Genomic DNA, 15,481 nt, shown 5'->3' with positions numbered 1-15,481 from the left:
CATGGATGTACCATACAGGAGGTATGGGCTCCATACTGTGCACATGGATGTACCATACAGGAGGTATGGGCACCATACCGTGCACATGGATGTACCATACCATACAGGAGGTATGGGCACCATACTGTGCACATGGATGTACCATACCATACAGGAGGTATGGGCACCATACTGTGCACATGGATGTACCATACAGGAGGTATGGGCACCATACTGTGCACATGGATGTACCATATGGGAGGTATGGGCTCCATACCGTGCACATGGATGTACCATACAGGAGGTATGGGCTCCATACTGTGCACATGGATGTACCATACAGGAGGTATGGGCTCCATACCGTGCACATGGATGTACCATATAGGGGTATGGACTCCATACCGTGCACATGGATGTACCATACAGGAGGTATGGGCTCCATACCGTGCACATGGATGTACCATATTGGGGTATGGACTCCATACCGTGCACATGGATGTACCATACAGGAGGTATGGGCTCCATACCGTGCACATGGATGTACCATATAGGGGTATGGACTCCATACCGTGCACATGGATGTACCATATAGGGGTATGGACTCCATACAGAGCACACGGGGTGTCCGGGGTTCAGGTGTGGGCTATAGGGACCCTACAGATGTCTCTATGGGGTGCGATGCGGCACGGGGTGCATTGGGCAGGTTGGGGTGCCCCAGCTCCCCTCACCCTCGCTCGGGGCAGCGCAGGGGGCAGCGGGCGGGGGCTGACGCCGGCTGCCCGTTATCAGCGGGGCGCAGCCCGGTGCACGGCGCTGATGCAAGAGCCGGGGGGGGCCCGGGGGCCCCGGGCCGGGCCGGGCAGGGGGGGCCAGGCGGGGCAGGAAGGAGGAGGCTGGTCCGGAGCCGGCCCTTGGCTCCGTGGCCCCGCTGCCGCTCCCGTGCCCCGGCGGGGATCCCGCGGCCCCGGCGGGGTCTCTGGGACACCCCCCCCCCCCGCCGGCCCCCGCGGCCCCCGCCGGGAGCGAGCTCCTGCATCACCCTGGTGAGATCTGGGGGGGCTGCTCCCCCCAACCCCCCCACGCCCTGGCATTGCTGCTCCCCCCCCGTGCCCCCCCTTCCCCCCGGGTCGGGGCCGTGGGTGTGTGTTGTGGGGCACAGCCTGGGCCCCCTGACCCCAAGCATGGGGGGATCCCCCCGGGGAGCAGAGGGGGGGGTCTGGGTGTCCTGGGGGAACATGACCCCCCCGGGGGGCTCTGTGCTGGGGGCAGATGTGGGGGCATGGGGGGGGTGTTTGGGGGTGATGGGGGAGGCCCGGGGTTCCCGGGGTGCCCCGGGGCGGGGGGCACGGGGGGTGAGCGGCCTGCGTGGGAACGGCGCCCCCTGGCGGTTGTCCCACGGCCGCGGGGCGGGGGGGGGGGGGGGGGGATGTGCTGGCACCGTCCCGCTTTGGGAGGTCCCAATGAGCCCAATTGTGCCTCAGTTTTCCCTTCCCCCCCCCCCAGTGCTCTGCCAGAGGCTGCGCGGGTTTGGTGGGGGCCCTGGGTATGGCAGTGTGGGACCCCCCCTTTTATGTTCATGGATCTATATGGGACCCCCCATATGTGTGGGTCTATAAGGGTTCTCCCTATGCGGGTGGGTCTATATGGAGCCCTCTCTTTATGTACATGGATCTGTATGGGACCCCCTCATATGCGTGGGTCTATCAGGGGATCTCTCCCTATGCGTGTGGGTCTATAGGGGACCCCCCCGCATACAAGGGATCCTGTGGGCCCCTAGCCCGTGGGTCCATAACGGACACCCCCCTGGGTGCGTGTGGTCCCGGCCGGGTCATGGCGCGCTGCCACGTCCCCGGTGGGACGGTGCCGGGGCTCTGCCGCCGCCTGACGTCGGTTCCCATCCCCATGGCACCGGGCAGGGCACCGCTTCCCGGGGGACCCCCGGCATCCGCGACCTCTCTTCCCGCGGGGAGCGGGTTACGCAGGCGGGGGCTGCGGGAACGACCCGCGTCCGGCCCCGGCCCCATCCCGTGGGACAGACCCCGCGTCCCGGGGGGGGGCCCAGCGCTGCCCCGGCCTCTCCTGACCCGTTTTCTCTCCCCGCGCCCGCCCCGTCGCCGCAGAGCACCGGGTTATGGTGCCACCGGGCTGACTGCCGGCACGCAGCGAGGCGGCAGCGGGGGTCGAGCCCGGAGCCATGGAGGGGCCCGGCCAGGTAGGGAGACCCGGCCCCAAAAACCTGGCTCTGCCGCTGCTCCCCGGCACGGCCCTGGCGAGGCGCTGGGGGAGCCGGGCCCCGCTGAGCCCCTTCTCTCTGTCCCGCAGGAGGCCTACGAGGAGAGGATGAGGAGGAGCCTGGACCCCGAGGGCTACGAGGACCCTGGCATCAAGAGCTCGCAGATCTCACTGGGGGAGATGAGCAGTGAGTGGCTCCTTTGGGTGCTGGGCAAGCGTGGGAGCCAGCATTGCATGGGGGATGGCATTGTATGGGCACCAGCACTGCATGGGTGACAGCACTGCATGGGTGATGGCACTGCATGGATAATGGCACTGCACAGGCACTGGCATTGCGTGTGAACTGGCACCGAGTGGGTGCCAGCATTGGAGGGGCACCAGTGCTCCAAGGTTGCACGTTGCATGGGCCCCAGAGCTCCAGGGGTGTCACCTATGCATCCATATTAGCATGGCACAGGCATGTTGCACGGGCACCAGTGGCGGTATATAGGGGCCAGCATGGCATGTGTGCAAGTATTGCACGGGCATCCGCGTTGCATGAGTACCGTGTTGCATCTGTGCCAACATGGCACAGACATGCTGCGCAAGCACCAGCATTGCACAGATGCGTTGCATGAGCATAGGCACTGCATGGGCACTGGTGTTGCACACGTGTTGTATGGGCATCAGCATTGAGCAGGCAGCGGGGCTATCGCAGCGGGGTCAGGCAGGGATGTGCAGCCCCTGGGGTCAATCACCCACAGGTTGGTGCCACCTGCAGCACAAAGGGCTGGGGTGCCCAAGATGGGGGCACCGGGGTCCTTGAGGCCGCTGTTGAGAGACCCCAGGGAGGGAGAAGATGGGATTTGGGGGGTCTGTGTGCCCCAGAGCCTCCCATTGCCCACAGCTCTGCCGGCTGGGAGCTGCCACCCATGTCCCAGCACCCAGCCCCTCGGTCCCCGTTGGGGTGACACAGGTCAGGGTAACGCTGCCGCCTGTTCTGCGCAGGGCCTGGCACCGCGTCCCCTTTGCACGCTTGGAGGGCCAGAGCCGAGGAGCTGTCACCCCTGCGGTGAGTGCCCCACATCGGGGACGGGACCAGACGCTGCCCCCCCGGGAGGCTGCCAGCACCCATGGGTGCCCGGCGCTGACCCCCCCACCCGGCGGGGTGTGTTTTGCAGCCAGTATCTGCCCAGCCACAGGGGATGTTATGACCTGGATGGGAGGAGGCGCGCGGCCGGGCCCCCCCCGGCACAGGCGAGCGGCCGTGGCGGCGGGCAGCGTGAGTGACCCCAGGGGGGGACAAAGCCCAGCCTCGGCATTCCCATTGCCCACCATTTCCCAACCCCAAGCCTCCATCGTGCCACCCACCCCGCTTCTCCCATCCCCGTTGCCGCCCCGTGCAGGTGGGTGACCGTCACCCGGGCGTCAGGGCTCGCCGCGCAGGGTGACCGCTGCCGCTTGCCCGGAATCGCCCGCTGATTGAGGATAAATAAAGTCTTTGTTTGGGGTGAGGACAAGAACCACTTGGGGCTGAGCGTTGGCCGGTGCCGGGCGGCTCGAGCCCACGTGTCGCAGCCAGCGCTGTCGTGACACCGGGCTGGGCCGTGCCGCATCCCCGCTCCCGTGGGGCCCGCATCCTGCACCCGGCAGAGCGGGATGCGGCTCCTGTGGCATCACCTCCGCGGGGGGACCCGGCCGTGGGGCAGCGAGGGGGCCGCGCTGGTCCCCGTCGGGGATGGAAGGGGACGGGGTGAGCCGGTCCCCAGCGCCCCGGTGGCCGCGGCGGGCGGGAGCCGCGCTGCTGTTTACTGTCAGCAAAGGCAAAGTGCTGCGGGATTTATGGTGCACACAGGGCGGCCGCCGGGCGTGCGGCTCGGCCCCGCTTTATAGGGACGGAGCCTGCGGGGCCATGGGGAACGCGGGGGGGGCTGCAGGTAGGCAGGGGTCAGGGATGGGGACACCTGGAGCTGCCAGGGTCCGGCTGCGCTGTCCGGGCTGTCCCCGTGCCGGGCTCAGGGCTGTGCCGGTGGCGGGGCCATGGGGCAGAGCGCGGCTGCCAGCCCTGCTCTCACCCCGACCCCGGCATGGCCCCAGGCCGTCACCCTGCCCCAGGATGCAAGGGGCTGGAGGCGGGCGGTGATGGAGGGGCAGAGGCTGGGATGGGGCAATAGCGGGGGACGCTTCCAGCGAGTCCCCACCGGGGCTGAGGTGGGGGTGATGGGGCAGGGGCACATCCAGACAGCCCCAGCCCGGTCTGGGTGGGGCTTCATGGGGGGGGGGAGACACCTCCAGCAGACCCCAGGGGGTCTGGGCCGGGGCAGGGACCCGCTAATGCATTGGTGACTCCGCTTGCAGCTGTATCGGTGACTGATGTGGACCTGGAGGTGGGAGGGAGCAGGAGGCCCTTGTTCCGGAGGGAGACCCATGAGGTGGGTGCTGCCCTGGGACCCCGGTTCCCGGGGGGTGAACAGAGCTGTGGCCACCCGGGACCAAGCTCACCCCAAACCCTGGGGACCCCAGGGCATGAGGAGTTGCTGGCACCGGAGCCACAGCTCTGGGTCTCTTTGGGGTCCGTGGTGTGGCTGGGGGGACACTGACACCCCCTCTGGCCGCAGGGCTACGTGGAGCTGCACGAGCTGGTCATGGACAGCACAAAGGACCTGTGCTGGATGGAGGCCAGCCACTGGCTCAAGCTGGAGGAGGACTTCAAGGAAACCGGGCACTGGGGCCAGCCCCATCTCTCCTTCCTCACCTACCGCAGCCTCCTGGAGGTCCGACGGGCTTTGGCCAAAGGTGGGGACACGAGATGGGGCCGGGGAGGTGACGGGGTCCTGGCGCTGTCCGGCCGGTGACGGTGCTGTCCCTGCAGGTGCTGTGCTCCTCGACGTGGCGGCCAACTCGCTGCCGGCCATCGCCCACGTCCTCATCGACCAGATGATCTACGAGGGGCAGATCAAGCCGCAGGACAGCGATGACATCCTGAGGACGCTGCTGCTGCAGCACAAGTACGGCCACGGCTGATGGCCCCATGGGGGGGTACCCTGGTGTGTGGGCTGGATCCGGCCCCAGTGCTTCCCCCCGGAGCCTGGCACGGGCTGGCAAAGCCCCTCTGTGCCTGGGCTCTGCCCCCAGCCCGGTGTGGGGCTCCCGCCACCCCTGGGGCCGACTCATGGGGCTTTGGGGGTCCCTCTGACACCGCCTCCGCGCTGCTCCAGGCACCCCAGCGAGGCGGAATCGACGGGGACGCTGCCCCCGGCGCAGCTGCAGCGCTCGGGCACGGGGCGGTCGGACACGGAGCAGCCGCTGCTGCGGGAACAGCAGCCCCTGGAGATGCGCAGGCTGCGGGGCGAGCAGGCGAGCGGGGACAGGGGCATGGGGGCAGCGGTGCGGGGTCGGGGCCGGGGAGCAGAGGTGCGGGGCCAGGGCACAGAGGGTGCGGGGTCGGGGTGCAGCAGTGCTGGGTACAGGGCGGTGACACGCAGGACATGGCTGGGGACACGCAGGACATGGCTGGGGACACGCAGGACATGGCTGGGGACATGCAGGACATGGCTGGGGACACGCAGGACATGGCTGGGGACACGCAGGACATGGCTGGGGACATGCAGGACATGCATGGGGACACGCAGGACATGGCTGGGGACACGCAGGACATGCATGGGGACACGCAGGACATGGCTGGGGACACGCAGGACATGCATGGGGACACGAAGGACATGGCTGGGGACACGCAGGACATGCATGGGGACACGCAGGACATGGCTGGGGACACGCAGGACATGCATGGGGACATGCAGGACATGGATGGGGGTGTGCAAGGGGTGGGGGGACCATGCAGTCCCCAAGGCTGCCTGGCTGATCCCTGCCATTCCTCTGCCTGCAACAGAGCCTGAGCGGGGCCAGCAGACCCCAGCTCCATGAGAAGATCCCTGAGGATGCAGAGGCCACACTGGTCCTCGTGGGTGAGTGCTCAGCGGGCAGTGGAGGTCAGGGGAGTGGGTCAGGGCGGTGGCTGTGGGTCAGGGCAGTGGGTCTGGGTGGGAGTCAGGGTGCTGGGTGTAGGGCTGGGGCGCACAGGGTGGGTTTGGTGTCTGCCCCTCGCTCCTGCTCGCTCACTTGCTTGCACCTCTTTTGCCTCTCCCCATGCGCAGCTCTCGCCGCCACCTGCCCAGTGCTGCTGCTCTCTGCGCCCGTCCCATGTCTCTTGTCCTCACGTCCCATCTCAACACCCTCCTGTGCTCCCGTGTCCTCGTGTCTCTATGTCTCCACCGTGTCCCCCCGCCCCAATGTTCCTGTGCTCCCATGTGCCCATGTCCCTGTGCCTCGATGTCCTCACGTCTTCTGCCCCTATCCAATCCCCATCATCCCCTCACATCCCCATGTCTCTGTCACCCTGTCTCCATCCCCTGTTGTCCCCATGTCTCCATGCTCATGTGTCCCCACATCCCCGTGCCAGACCCCCGTGACCCCCATCCCACCCCATCCTCCCCCCAGGCTGCGCAGCCTTCCTGGAGCAGCCCACGCTGGCCTTTGTGCGCCTCAAGGCCGCGGTGAAGCTGGACGGCGTCCTCGACGTGTCCCTTCCCGTCCGCTTCCTCTTCGTGGTCCTGGGCCCCGACAGCCCCCACATCAGCTACCACGAGATCGGCCGTGCCGTGGCCACCATGATGTCCGAGAGGGTACGGCTCAGCCGGCACCGCCACCGGCATCGGCACCGTCCATGGGGCCAACCTCCCTGAGCACCCCCACATCCCCACCCCTGGGGCTGCACGCTCTCACAGGGCTCATCCCCTCTGTGCCCATGTCCTTGCTGTCCCCATGCCAGTGTTCCCTTGTCCCCACCCTTCAGGGTCTCCATGTCCTCAGGCACCCCTGTCCCCATGTCCCCATCTCCACATGCACCCTTGTCCTGTGTCCATACACATTCCTATCCCCACACACCTGTGTCCCTGTAGCCCCATGCTCCCATGTAGACCCCATGCCCCTTGAGGTCCCCTTGTCCCCATGTGCCCCCACATGTCCAAGCCATCACCTCCTGTGATCCCATGCTGCCAATCCCCTTTCCCCGGTGGTCCCATGCCTCCCACCCCCATTTCCCTGTGGTCCCATCCCCATTCCCCTGTGATCCCATGCTCCCTGTCCCCATTCCCCAGTGGTCCCTTGCCCCCCACCCCCCTGCTATCCCATGCCCCCCATCCCCATTCCCCTGTGGTCCCATGCCCCTCATCCCCATTTCCCTGCTATCCCATGCCCCCCATCCCCATTCCCCTGTGGTCCCATGCCCCCCACCCCCCTGCTATCCCATGCCCCCTATCCCCATTTCCCTGTGGTCCCATGCCCCTCATCCCCATTTCCCTGCTATCCCATGCCCCCCATCCCCATTCCCCTGCTATCCCATGCCCCCCATCCCCATTCCCCTGCTATCCCATGCCCCCATCCCCATTCCCCTGCTATCCCATGCCCCCATCCCCATTCCCCTGCTATCCCATGCCCCCATCCCCATTCCCCTGCTATCCCATGCCCCCATCCCCATTCCCCTGCTATCCCATGCCCCCCATCCCCATTCCCCTGCTATCCCATGCCCCCCATCCCCATTCCCCTGTGGTCCCTTGCCCCCCATCCCCATTCCCCTGCTATCCCATGTCCCCATCCCCATTCCCCTGCTATCCCATGCCCCCATCCCCATTCCCTGCTATCCCATGCCCCCCATCCCCATTCCCTGCTATCCCATGTCCCCATCCCCATTCCCCTGCTATCCCATGTCCCCATCCCCATTCCCTGCTATCCCATGTCCCCATCCCCATTCCCCTGCTATCCCATGTCCCCATCCCCATTCCCCCGTGACCCCACACGTGTCCCCATCCCCGCAGGTCTTTCGCCGCGATGCCTACCTTGCCGATGGCCTCCAGGACCTGGTGCGCGGCGTCGAGGACTTCCTGGAGGCCAGCATCGTGGTGCCCCCCACCGAGACCCCCAGCGAGCAGCTGCTCCTCAGCCTGGTGCCGCTGCAGCAGGAGCTGCTCCGCCGCCGCTACCGCGCCCCCGAGACTGCGCTGATCGAGGACCCCCTCAAAGACTTGCGTATGGACCCCCCCCTTCACCCCCCAGCCCCATGGGACCCCCCCATTGCACTAGGGCGTCCCCATGGCCACCTCCTGTGTCCCCAGAGCTGAACGGGTTGGCGCCGGAGGACGATGACCCCCTGCGCAGGACGGGGCGGCCATTTGGGGGGCTGGTGCGGGACATCCGCCGCCGGTACCCCAAGTACCTCAGCGACATCAAGGACTTCCTCAGCCCCCAGTGCTTGGCCGCTGTCATCTTCATCTACTTCGCGGCGCTGTCACCCGCTGTCACCTTCGGAGGCCTGCTCAGTAATGATGGGGACGGGCTGGGGATGCAGGGGGGGACGGGGATGTCCCCATGCTGGGTTGGGGTGCTCCCACCTGCAGCAGCACCTCCTGCCCCATGGGGTTATCGCACCCCCTAACCCAGCACCTCCTGGCTCTGCTCCCCCCCAGGTGAGAAGACCAAGGGCATGATGGGGGTGTCAGAGCTGCTCATCTCCACCTGTGTGCAGTGTGTGCTCTTCAGCATCCTCAGCGCCCAGCCCCTGCTCGTCATCGGCTTCTCGGGGCCCCTCTTGGTCTTCGAGGAAGCCTTCTACTCGGTGGGTGCCATCCTGCGCCCCTGGGTGCCCCCCACCTGCTGCTGGTGGTCCCCAGTGTGGGCATGGGGTGATGGACCATGGTGGGCGGCACAGGGGTGATGCCACATGGGTGATGCTACACAGGCAGTGGCATAGGGGCAATATGGGGTGCGTGATGTCATGTGGTTAATGGCATATTGGGTGATGCCAGGCAGGGCTGCCGTAGGGATGGGTGATCCCATAGGGGTCCTGCTGCTCCAAGGTACCGCAATCCCAGTACCTGCCAGCCCCCAGGGAGAAGCTGGGACCCTGGACCCACAGTGGAGGCTATGGGGGGGCTGATGGGGCCATGTCCTCTTGTCTGCCCAGTTCTGCAGTGCCAATGGCTTGGAGTACATCGTGGGCCGGGTCTGGATTGGCTTCTGGCTCGTCCTGCTGGTGCTGGTGGTGGTGGCCTGCGAGGGCAGCTTCCTGGTGCGTTACCTGTCCCGCTACACCCAGGAGATCTTCTCCTTCCTCATCTCCCTCATCTTCATCTTCGAGACCTTCTCCAAGCTCGTCACGGTGCGTGCGGGGTGCGGGAGGGGGGTGCACACTGTGGTCATCCCCCAGGTTTCCATGGAAGCGGCAGGAGGGACGCGGGTGAGGGATGGAGCCCCTCTCCTAGGGGTCTCTCCCAGGAGTTTCTTCCCATTCCCAGGTGTTTCCCAGGGGGATTTGGGCTCAGGGAGGTGAAGCCCGGGCTGATGTCCTAGGAACTGCCCAGATTCCTTCCCCATGCCCTGGCTCAGCCCCTTCCCTGTGGGAACAGTGTCACCCCACGCACACTGGCTGCCCACAGGGACATCCCTGGTGCTGGACAGGCAGGACACAGGTTCCATCCTACCCTGAACCCCATCACACCCTCATTGTCCCCATCGTGCCCTGTTTCTGAAGGAGCGTGGAGGAAAGGTGACAAGTGAACCACGGGTGTACTCATGCAGCCAGCAGGGTCAATAGCATCTTAGAGTCCTAGAATCAGAGAATAGTTAGGGTTGGAAAGGACCTTAAGATTCCAACCCCCCTGCCATGGGCAGGGACACCTCACACTAAACCATGGCACCCAAGGCCTCGTCCAACCTGGTCTTGAACACTGCCAGGGATGGAGCATTCACAACCTCCCTGGGCAACGCATTCCAGTGCCTCACCACCCTCACAGGAAAGAATTTCCTCCTTAGATCCGATCTAAACTTCCCCTGTTTAAGTTTGAACCCATTACCCCTTGTCCTGTCACTACAGTCCCTAATGAAGAGTCCCTCCCCAGCATCCCTATAGGCCCCCTTCAGACACTGGAAGCTGCTATGAGGTCTCCATGCAGCTTCTCTTCTCCAGGCTGAACAGCCCCAACTTCCCCAGCCTGTCTTCATACAGGAGGTGCTCCAGTCCCCTGATCATCCTCGTGGCCTCCTCTGGACTTGTTCCAACAGTTCCATGTCCTTTTTATGTTGAGGACACCAGAACTGCACACAATGCTCCAAGTGAGGTCTCATGAGGGCAGAGCAGAGGGGCAGGATCACTTCCTTGTACCTGCTGGTCATGCTCCTTTTGATGCAGCCCAGGATCCGGTTGCTTTCTGGGCTGTAAGCACACACTGGAGCCGGCTCATGTTCATTTTCTCATCAACCAACACCCCCAAGTCCTTCTCCTTGGGCTGCTCTGAATCTCTTCTCTGCCCAACCTGTAGCTGTAAAATCTTGGGGTGCATCAGGAGCGCACCCACCACCAGCATCACCAGAGGGATGCAGGGGACCCCCCATCACGGATCCCACCCTGACCCTCTCCTTTCCCTCCGCAGATCTTCAAGGCGCACCCCCTCTCGCGCCGGTACAACGTGCAGGACGAGGTGCAGCCCAACGTGCCGGAGCCCAACACGGCGCTGCTGTCCCTCGTCCTCATGGCCGGAACCTTCTTCCTGGCCTTCTTCCTCCGCAAGTTCAAGAACAGCGCTTTCCTGCCCGGCAGGGTGAGGATGGGGGGGCACATGGGGGTGTCCCCATATCCCACGCAGGGTGTGCAGTTCCTTGGCTGAGACCCCGCAAACTCATTGCAGAGCTCTTTGCTTGAAGCTGCTGCTGGTGGGGATGTGATGGGGGGGACACGGGGGACACACACACAGGTGGGTTTAACATGGTCACGGTGTCCCCCCTGCACAGGCCCGGCGCTTGATCGGGGACTTTGGGGTGCCCATTTCCATCTTCATCATGGCGCTGGCCGACTTCTTCATCAAGGACACGTACACACAGGTCTGGGAGCAGTGGGAGCTTTGGGGGTGTCCCCAGCGAGGGGGCACGGAGCGGGGTGCTCATCCCTGTGTCCTCACTGCCCCATTTCTGCTCCCATCCAGAAACTCAAAGTCCCCCGAGGGCTGGAGGTCACCAACTCGTCCGCCCGGGGCTGGTTCATCAACCCCATGGGCGAGAAGAAGAGCTTCCCCATCTGGATGATGTTCGCTTCCGTGGTGCCCGCGCTCCTCGTCTTCATCCTCATCTTCCTCGAGACGCAGATCACCACGTGAGCACCGGGAATGGGGTTGGAGGGGGATGGAGCATCCAGTGGGATGGGGATGGAGGGGACCTCCCCAGGGCGCTTGTCACCACCTCGTCCCCTCTGTTCCCAACAGCCTCATCGTGAGCAAGCCCGAGAGGAAGCTGGTGAAGGGCTCCGGCTTCCACTTGGACCTGCTGCTGATCGTGGCCATGGGGGGCCTGGCCGCGCTCTTCGGCATGCCCTGGCTCAGCGCCACCACGGTGCGCACCATCACCCACGCCAACGCCCTCACCGTCATGAGCAAAGCCACTGCTCCCGGCGAGAAATCCCAGATCCTGGAGGTCAAGGAGCAGCGCCTCAGCGGCCTCTTGGTGGCCGTGCTCATCGGTGAGCAGGGGACTGAACCCCCAACAGGGCAAAGCGGGGCTGGGTGCCCCTGCGGGCTCCCCCCAACCTCCCCTTCTCTTCCGCAGGCGTCTCCATCCTCATGGAGCCCATCCTGAAGTACATCCCACTGGCCGTGCTCTTCGGCATCTTCCTCTACATGGGCGTCACCTCCCTCTTCGGCATCCAGCTCTTTGACCGCATCCTGCTCCTGCTGATGCCACCCAAGTACCACCCCGACGAGCCCTACGTCACCCGGGTGAGTGGGGGTGCCCTGGGCTGTGGCACCCCAAACTTGGAGCTCCCCAAAGACCCTCCTCCGTGGATGCTGACCCCGCTGGGCTCTCTGGGGTGCTGGACCCCCCCTTTAACCCCGCTGTGCTCCTTGTCCCGCAGGTGAAGACGTGGCGGATGCACCTCTTCACCTTCACACAGATCATTGTGCTGGTGCTGCTGTGGGTGGTGAAGTCCACCCCGGCCTCGCTGGCGCTGCCCTTCGTGCTCATCCTCACCGTGCCCCTGCGGCGCTTCCTGCTGCCCAGGATCTTCCGGGACATCGAGCTCAAATGTGTATGTAGCCCCGGCACGGGCTGGGGGCCACCGCGGTGCTGTCCCCATCCCTGTCCCCATCCCTCTGTCCATCCCCATCCCTGTCCACGGGCCATTCCTGTCCATCCCCATCCCCATCCCTGTCGCTCATCCCTGTCCCCATCCCTCTGCTCATCCCCATCCCTGTCCCCATCCCTCTGCTCATCCCCAGCCCTGTCCACAGCTCCGTTCTTGTCCCTGCCCCATTCCCATCCCCGTCCTCATCCCTGCCTCTATTCCCATATCTATCCCAGCCCCACCTCAGTCTCTATCCCTGTCGCTGCCCCTGCCCTCAATCCTGCCCCTACTCCTGACCCCTCCCCGCTCCCTCCTTGTCCCCATCTCCATCCTCACCCCCATCCTCATCCATGTCCCCATCCCAACGCCCTCTCCTGTCTCCAGCTGGATGCAGACGACGCTGTGGTGACCTTCGACGAGGTGGAGGGCGCAGACGTGTACAACGAGGTGCAGATGCCCAGCTAAGGGCCCGCTGCCCCCCGGCCCCACATCCCCACTGCTGCCACCCTGGGTGCTGGGGGACCTGGGACCCACATTCCCGCTGTAAATGGAGCCTTTGGATAGATTCCCCCTTTTTTTTTTTTGCCTGTTTTTGATACATTTTGGATGGTGTGAGCTCACCCGCCCTTCGCTCCCCGTGGGGAACAGGCTGGTCCCATGGGCCACCCCCAACCCCATGGCACGGGTGCCCCATCCTGGCCCCAAGGCCACACTGGGGCTGTGACCAGGCACCAAGCACAGGGAAAGGAGCCGGAGGAAGATGCTGGAGCCTGCAGGGATGGGGAAACGCAGCGGGGGTGGACCCACAATGGGATCCCCTCATTCCCTTCCCTGGGGACCCCTGTGCCCTGGCCCCTCTTCCCCTATGAACTTCCAGCGCTAATGAGCACGGGACAGACCCCACAGAGCCCTTTCCCCCCTTTATCCTATCACTTGCTCCAGTGAGAGCATCCGGCTGCTCCGCTGCGCTCTCGGCATCTCCCAGGGTTGGGATGTACATAATCCAGCCAGAGGGTTTATATATGTAATGAAGAGAACCATGCTAAAATCACCCCAAAACCATCCCACGATGCTTCTGCAGGAAAATCCCCCCAAACCAAAGACAAACCCACCAAAAGCACATTAAAAAGGGATATAAAAAGGCGGAAATCCCCAAATCCACGTGCGCTGCAAGGGGGGATTCTGTATACTTGATGCTGGCTTTGGGGGGAGGTTGTAATTTATTGCTGATTGTGCCCCCGTGTGTGTGTGTGTGTGTGTGTATATACCAAAGAGAATCCATAGGGAATGTTAGTATATTCCAGAAGAGTTGATTTAAAGGATCCTGGTCAGGGCCTAAACTCTATGGACCAGTCCGGCAGTGTCATTTCACTCATGACTTAGTGGTAGCACCATTCCTTTTTATTTGATAGCATTCCATATATATATATATAGTTCAATCGTGCAGTTTTCCTTGATTTTGCCCTTCCTTGCTGCCTGCCTCTTTCCCTGTTCCCACTGGGATTGCTCCCAAACAGGCCAAGCATCCCCCTGCTCCTGCATCCTGCCAAAGGATGCTCCTGCCCTGGGCAGACCCAAGGGCTGGATCCAGCGACCAGTCAGGCTGTGAATTGACTCCTTTAGGTATAAATCAGGGGGGGAAACCCCAAAATCGGGGGGGGGGGGGGGGGGGGTTGGGGAGGGGGAGCACTGCCTCATGTTTGGGTTGGTTTAGTTTTATTATGTGTCTGAAATCACTCTTCTTGTGAGCTTTGGGGGTTATTTCTCCTCCCCCCCCCCCCCCCCCCTTCTGTATTAGGCTTTAATAAAGAAATTAATAAAATCCAAGGGGAATTGGGGTTGTTTTCCACTGGTATTTGCTGGGGGTGGGTGTCCCTCGTTTAACTGCTACCCTAAAAGCGCACCCTTTGCAGGGGGGTGTCCCCATGCCAGGATGCTCAGTGCAGCTGCACCAAGATGCTTGCCATGGCATCCCAGGATGCTTGCTGCATCCCAGCACCCTGCGGCATCACTGCAGCCATCCCGTGCCTCTCTCCACGGCCATCTTGGGATGCTCCCAATGGTCATCCCAGGATGCTCCCCATCCCCAGACACTTACTGCATCCTGGCATCCCCAGTTGCTCTATGTGGCCATCCTGCGATGCTCTCTGCAGCCATCCTGGATACCTGATGCACCCTGGCATGCTAGGATGCTCCCAGTGATGCTCCCAGGATGCTCCCCACAGCCATCCCAGTACACATGCTGCATCCCAGGATGCCTGCTGCAGCCATCCCGATGCTCCCTGCAGTCCTCCCAGGATGCTCCCCACAACCATCATGGCTATCCTGGAATGCTCCCAATGATGCTCCCCAAAGTCATTCTGGGATGCTCTCCACAGCTGCATCCTGGCATCCCTGGGATGTTCAGCCCCCCTCACCGCATGGCACTGCCTCATTCCTGCCCGCCCCATGTCTGTGACCGTGTCCATGTGGGGGACATTGGCAGCTGCCTGCCAGGGACATTGTTGCAACACACCCCCCCCCACACCCCCCCCCAGGCTCTACATTGACCCCAATTACCTGTAATCTCATTAATGGGAGCAGCCGATGGTGCTTCCTCACAGAATACACTGGCCCGGGGCCGTGGGAAGGGACGTTCCTGTGTGCCATGGGGCAGGCATCGGGGTCAGTGCCTGTGGCTGCCTCTAGCCATGCCCCCAGAGTCTCTCCATGGGGCTGGGATACATCCCATTGGATTTTACAAGTCCAGTACTGCAGCCAGCTCTTGTCTTCTGGGAACAGCAGCACATGGCTGGGGTTTTCCAGCCCAAGGCCCTGTCCTCCCTCCTGCCACACCGGGAAGAGGGATATTCCCTGGGCGAACAGCGAGGTCACTGCCACGAGACCCAGCCTGGGCTGGGGCGGGGGGATTTAGGTCAAGCTCTCTCGTACCTCTGCCCTGCTGCCCTCACCCCTATGGCTGCCTGCACCTCTCTGGGCTACCTGCACACAGGGTGAGCAGCGAGGATGTGTTTGGGGTGCGCATTGGAGGGGTCCCCAATGCTGGGGGAGGTGATTTCCAGGCCTCTGGGGTCTCACCATAGCAGCAAAATCCCCATAACCACATTGCAAGGGTGGGGGTGAGCT

The 15,481-nt window shown here is 63.7% G+C and overlaps 1 protein-coding gene across 1 annotated transcript; it reads left to right on the top strand.

The window, feature by feature from the left end:
• The first annotated feature begins 969 nt into the window (after positions 1-969).
• SLC4A1 (solute carrier family 4 member 1 (Diego blood group)) lies at positions 970-13,796 on the top strand. The gene is made up of 23 exons (XM_057400121.1): positions 970-1,022; positions 2,100-2,191; positions 2,302-2,398; positions 3,199-3,262; positions 3,372-3,472; positions 4,549-4,622; positions 4,809-4,986; positions 5,063-5,198; positions 5,409-5,547; positions 5,600-5,604; positions 6,088-6,155; positions 6,688-6,872; positions 8,064-8,274; positions 8,361-8,564; positions 8,712-8,860; positions 9,209-9,403; positions 10,674-10,841; positions 11,032-11,121; positions 11,223-11,389; positions 11,499-11,752; positions 11,839-12,008; positions 12,146-12,319; positions 12,740-13,796. The coding sequence occupies exons 2-23, from the start codon at positions 2,174-2,176 to the stop codon at positions 12,818-12,820; spliced, it is 2,928 nt and encodes a 975-aa protein (XP_057256104.1). The 5' UTR covers positions 970-1,022; positions 2,100-2,173; the 3' UTR covers positions 12,821-13,796.
• The last annotated feature ends 1,685 nt before the right edge of the window (positions 13,797-15,481 follow it).

This window comes from Pezoporus wallicus, unplaced genomic scaffold, assembly GCF_028554395.1.
Source record: "Pezoporus wallicus isolate ANWC-B61680 ecotype Strahan unplaced genomic scaffold, APGP_CSIRO_Pwel_v1 contig_1735, whole genome shotgun sequence".
In the NCBI taxonomy this organism is placed as follows: domain Eukaryota; kingdom Metazoa; phylum Chordata; class Aves; order Psittaciformes; family Psittacidae; genus Pezoporus; species Pezoporus wallicus.
Note: the sequence above shows the minus strand (reverse complement) of the source record. Positions and strands in the feature narration are given on the sequence as shown.

Bases quoted from the DNA above. Each gene is read 5' to 3' on its own strand.
- SLC4A1 (XM_057400121.1), top strand. The intron at 6,156-6,687 runs GTGAGTGCTCAG...TCCTCCCCCCAG, and splicing joins GGCCACACTGGTCCTCGTGG to GCTGCGCAGCCTTCCTGGAG. The intron at 8,275-8,360 runs GTATGGACCCCC...CTGTGTCCCCAG, and splicing joins GGACCCCCTCAAAGACTTGC to AGCTGAACGGGTTGGCGCCG.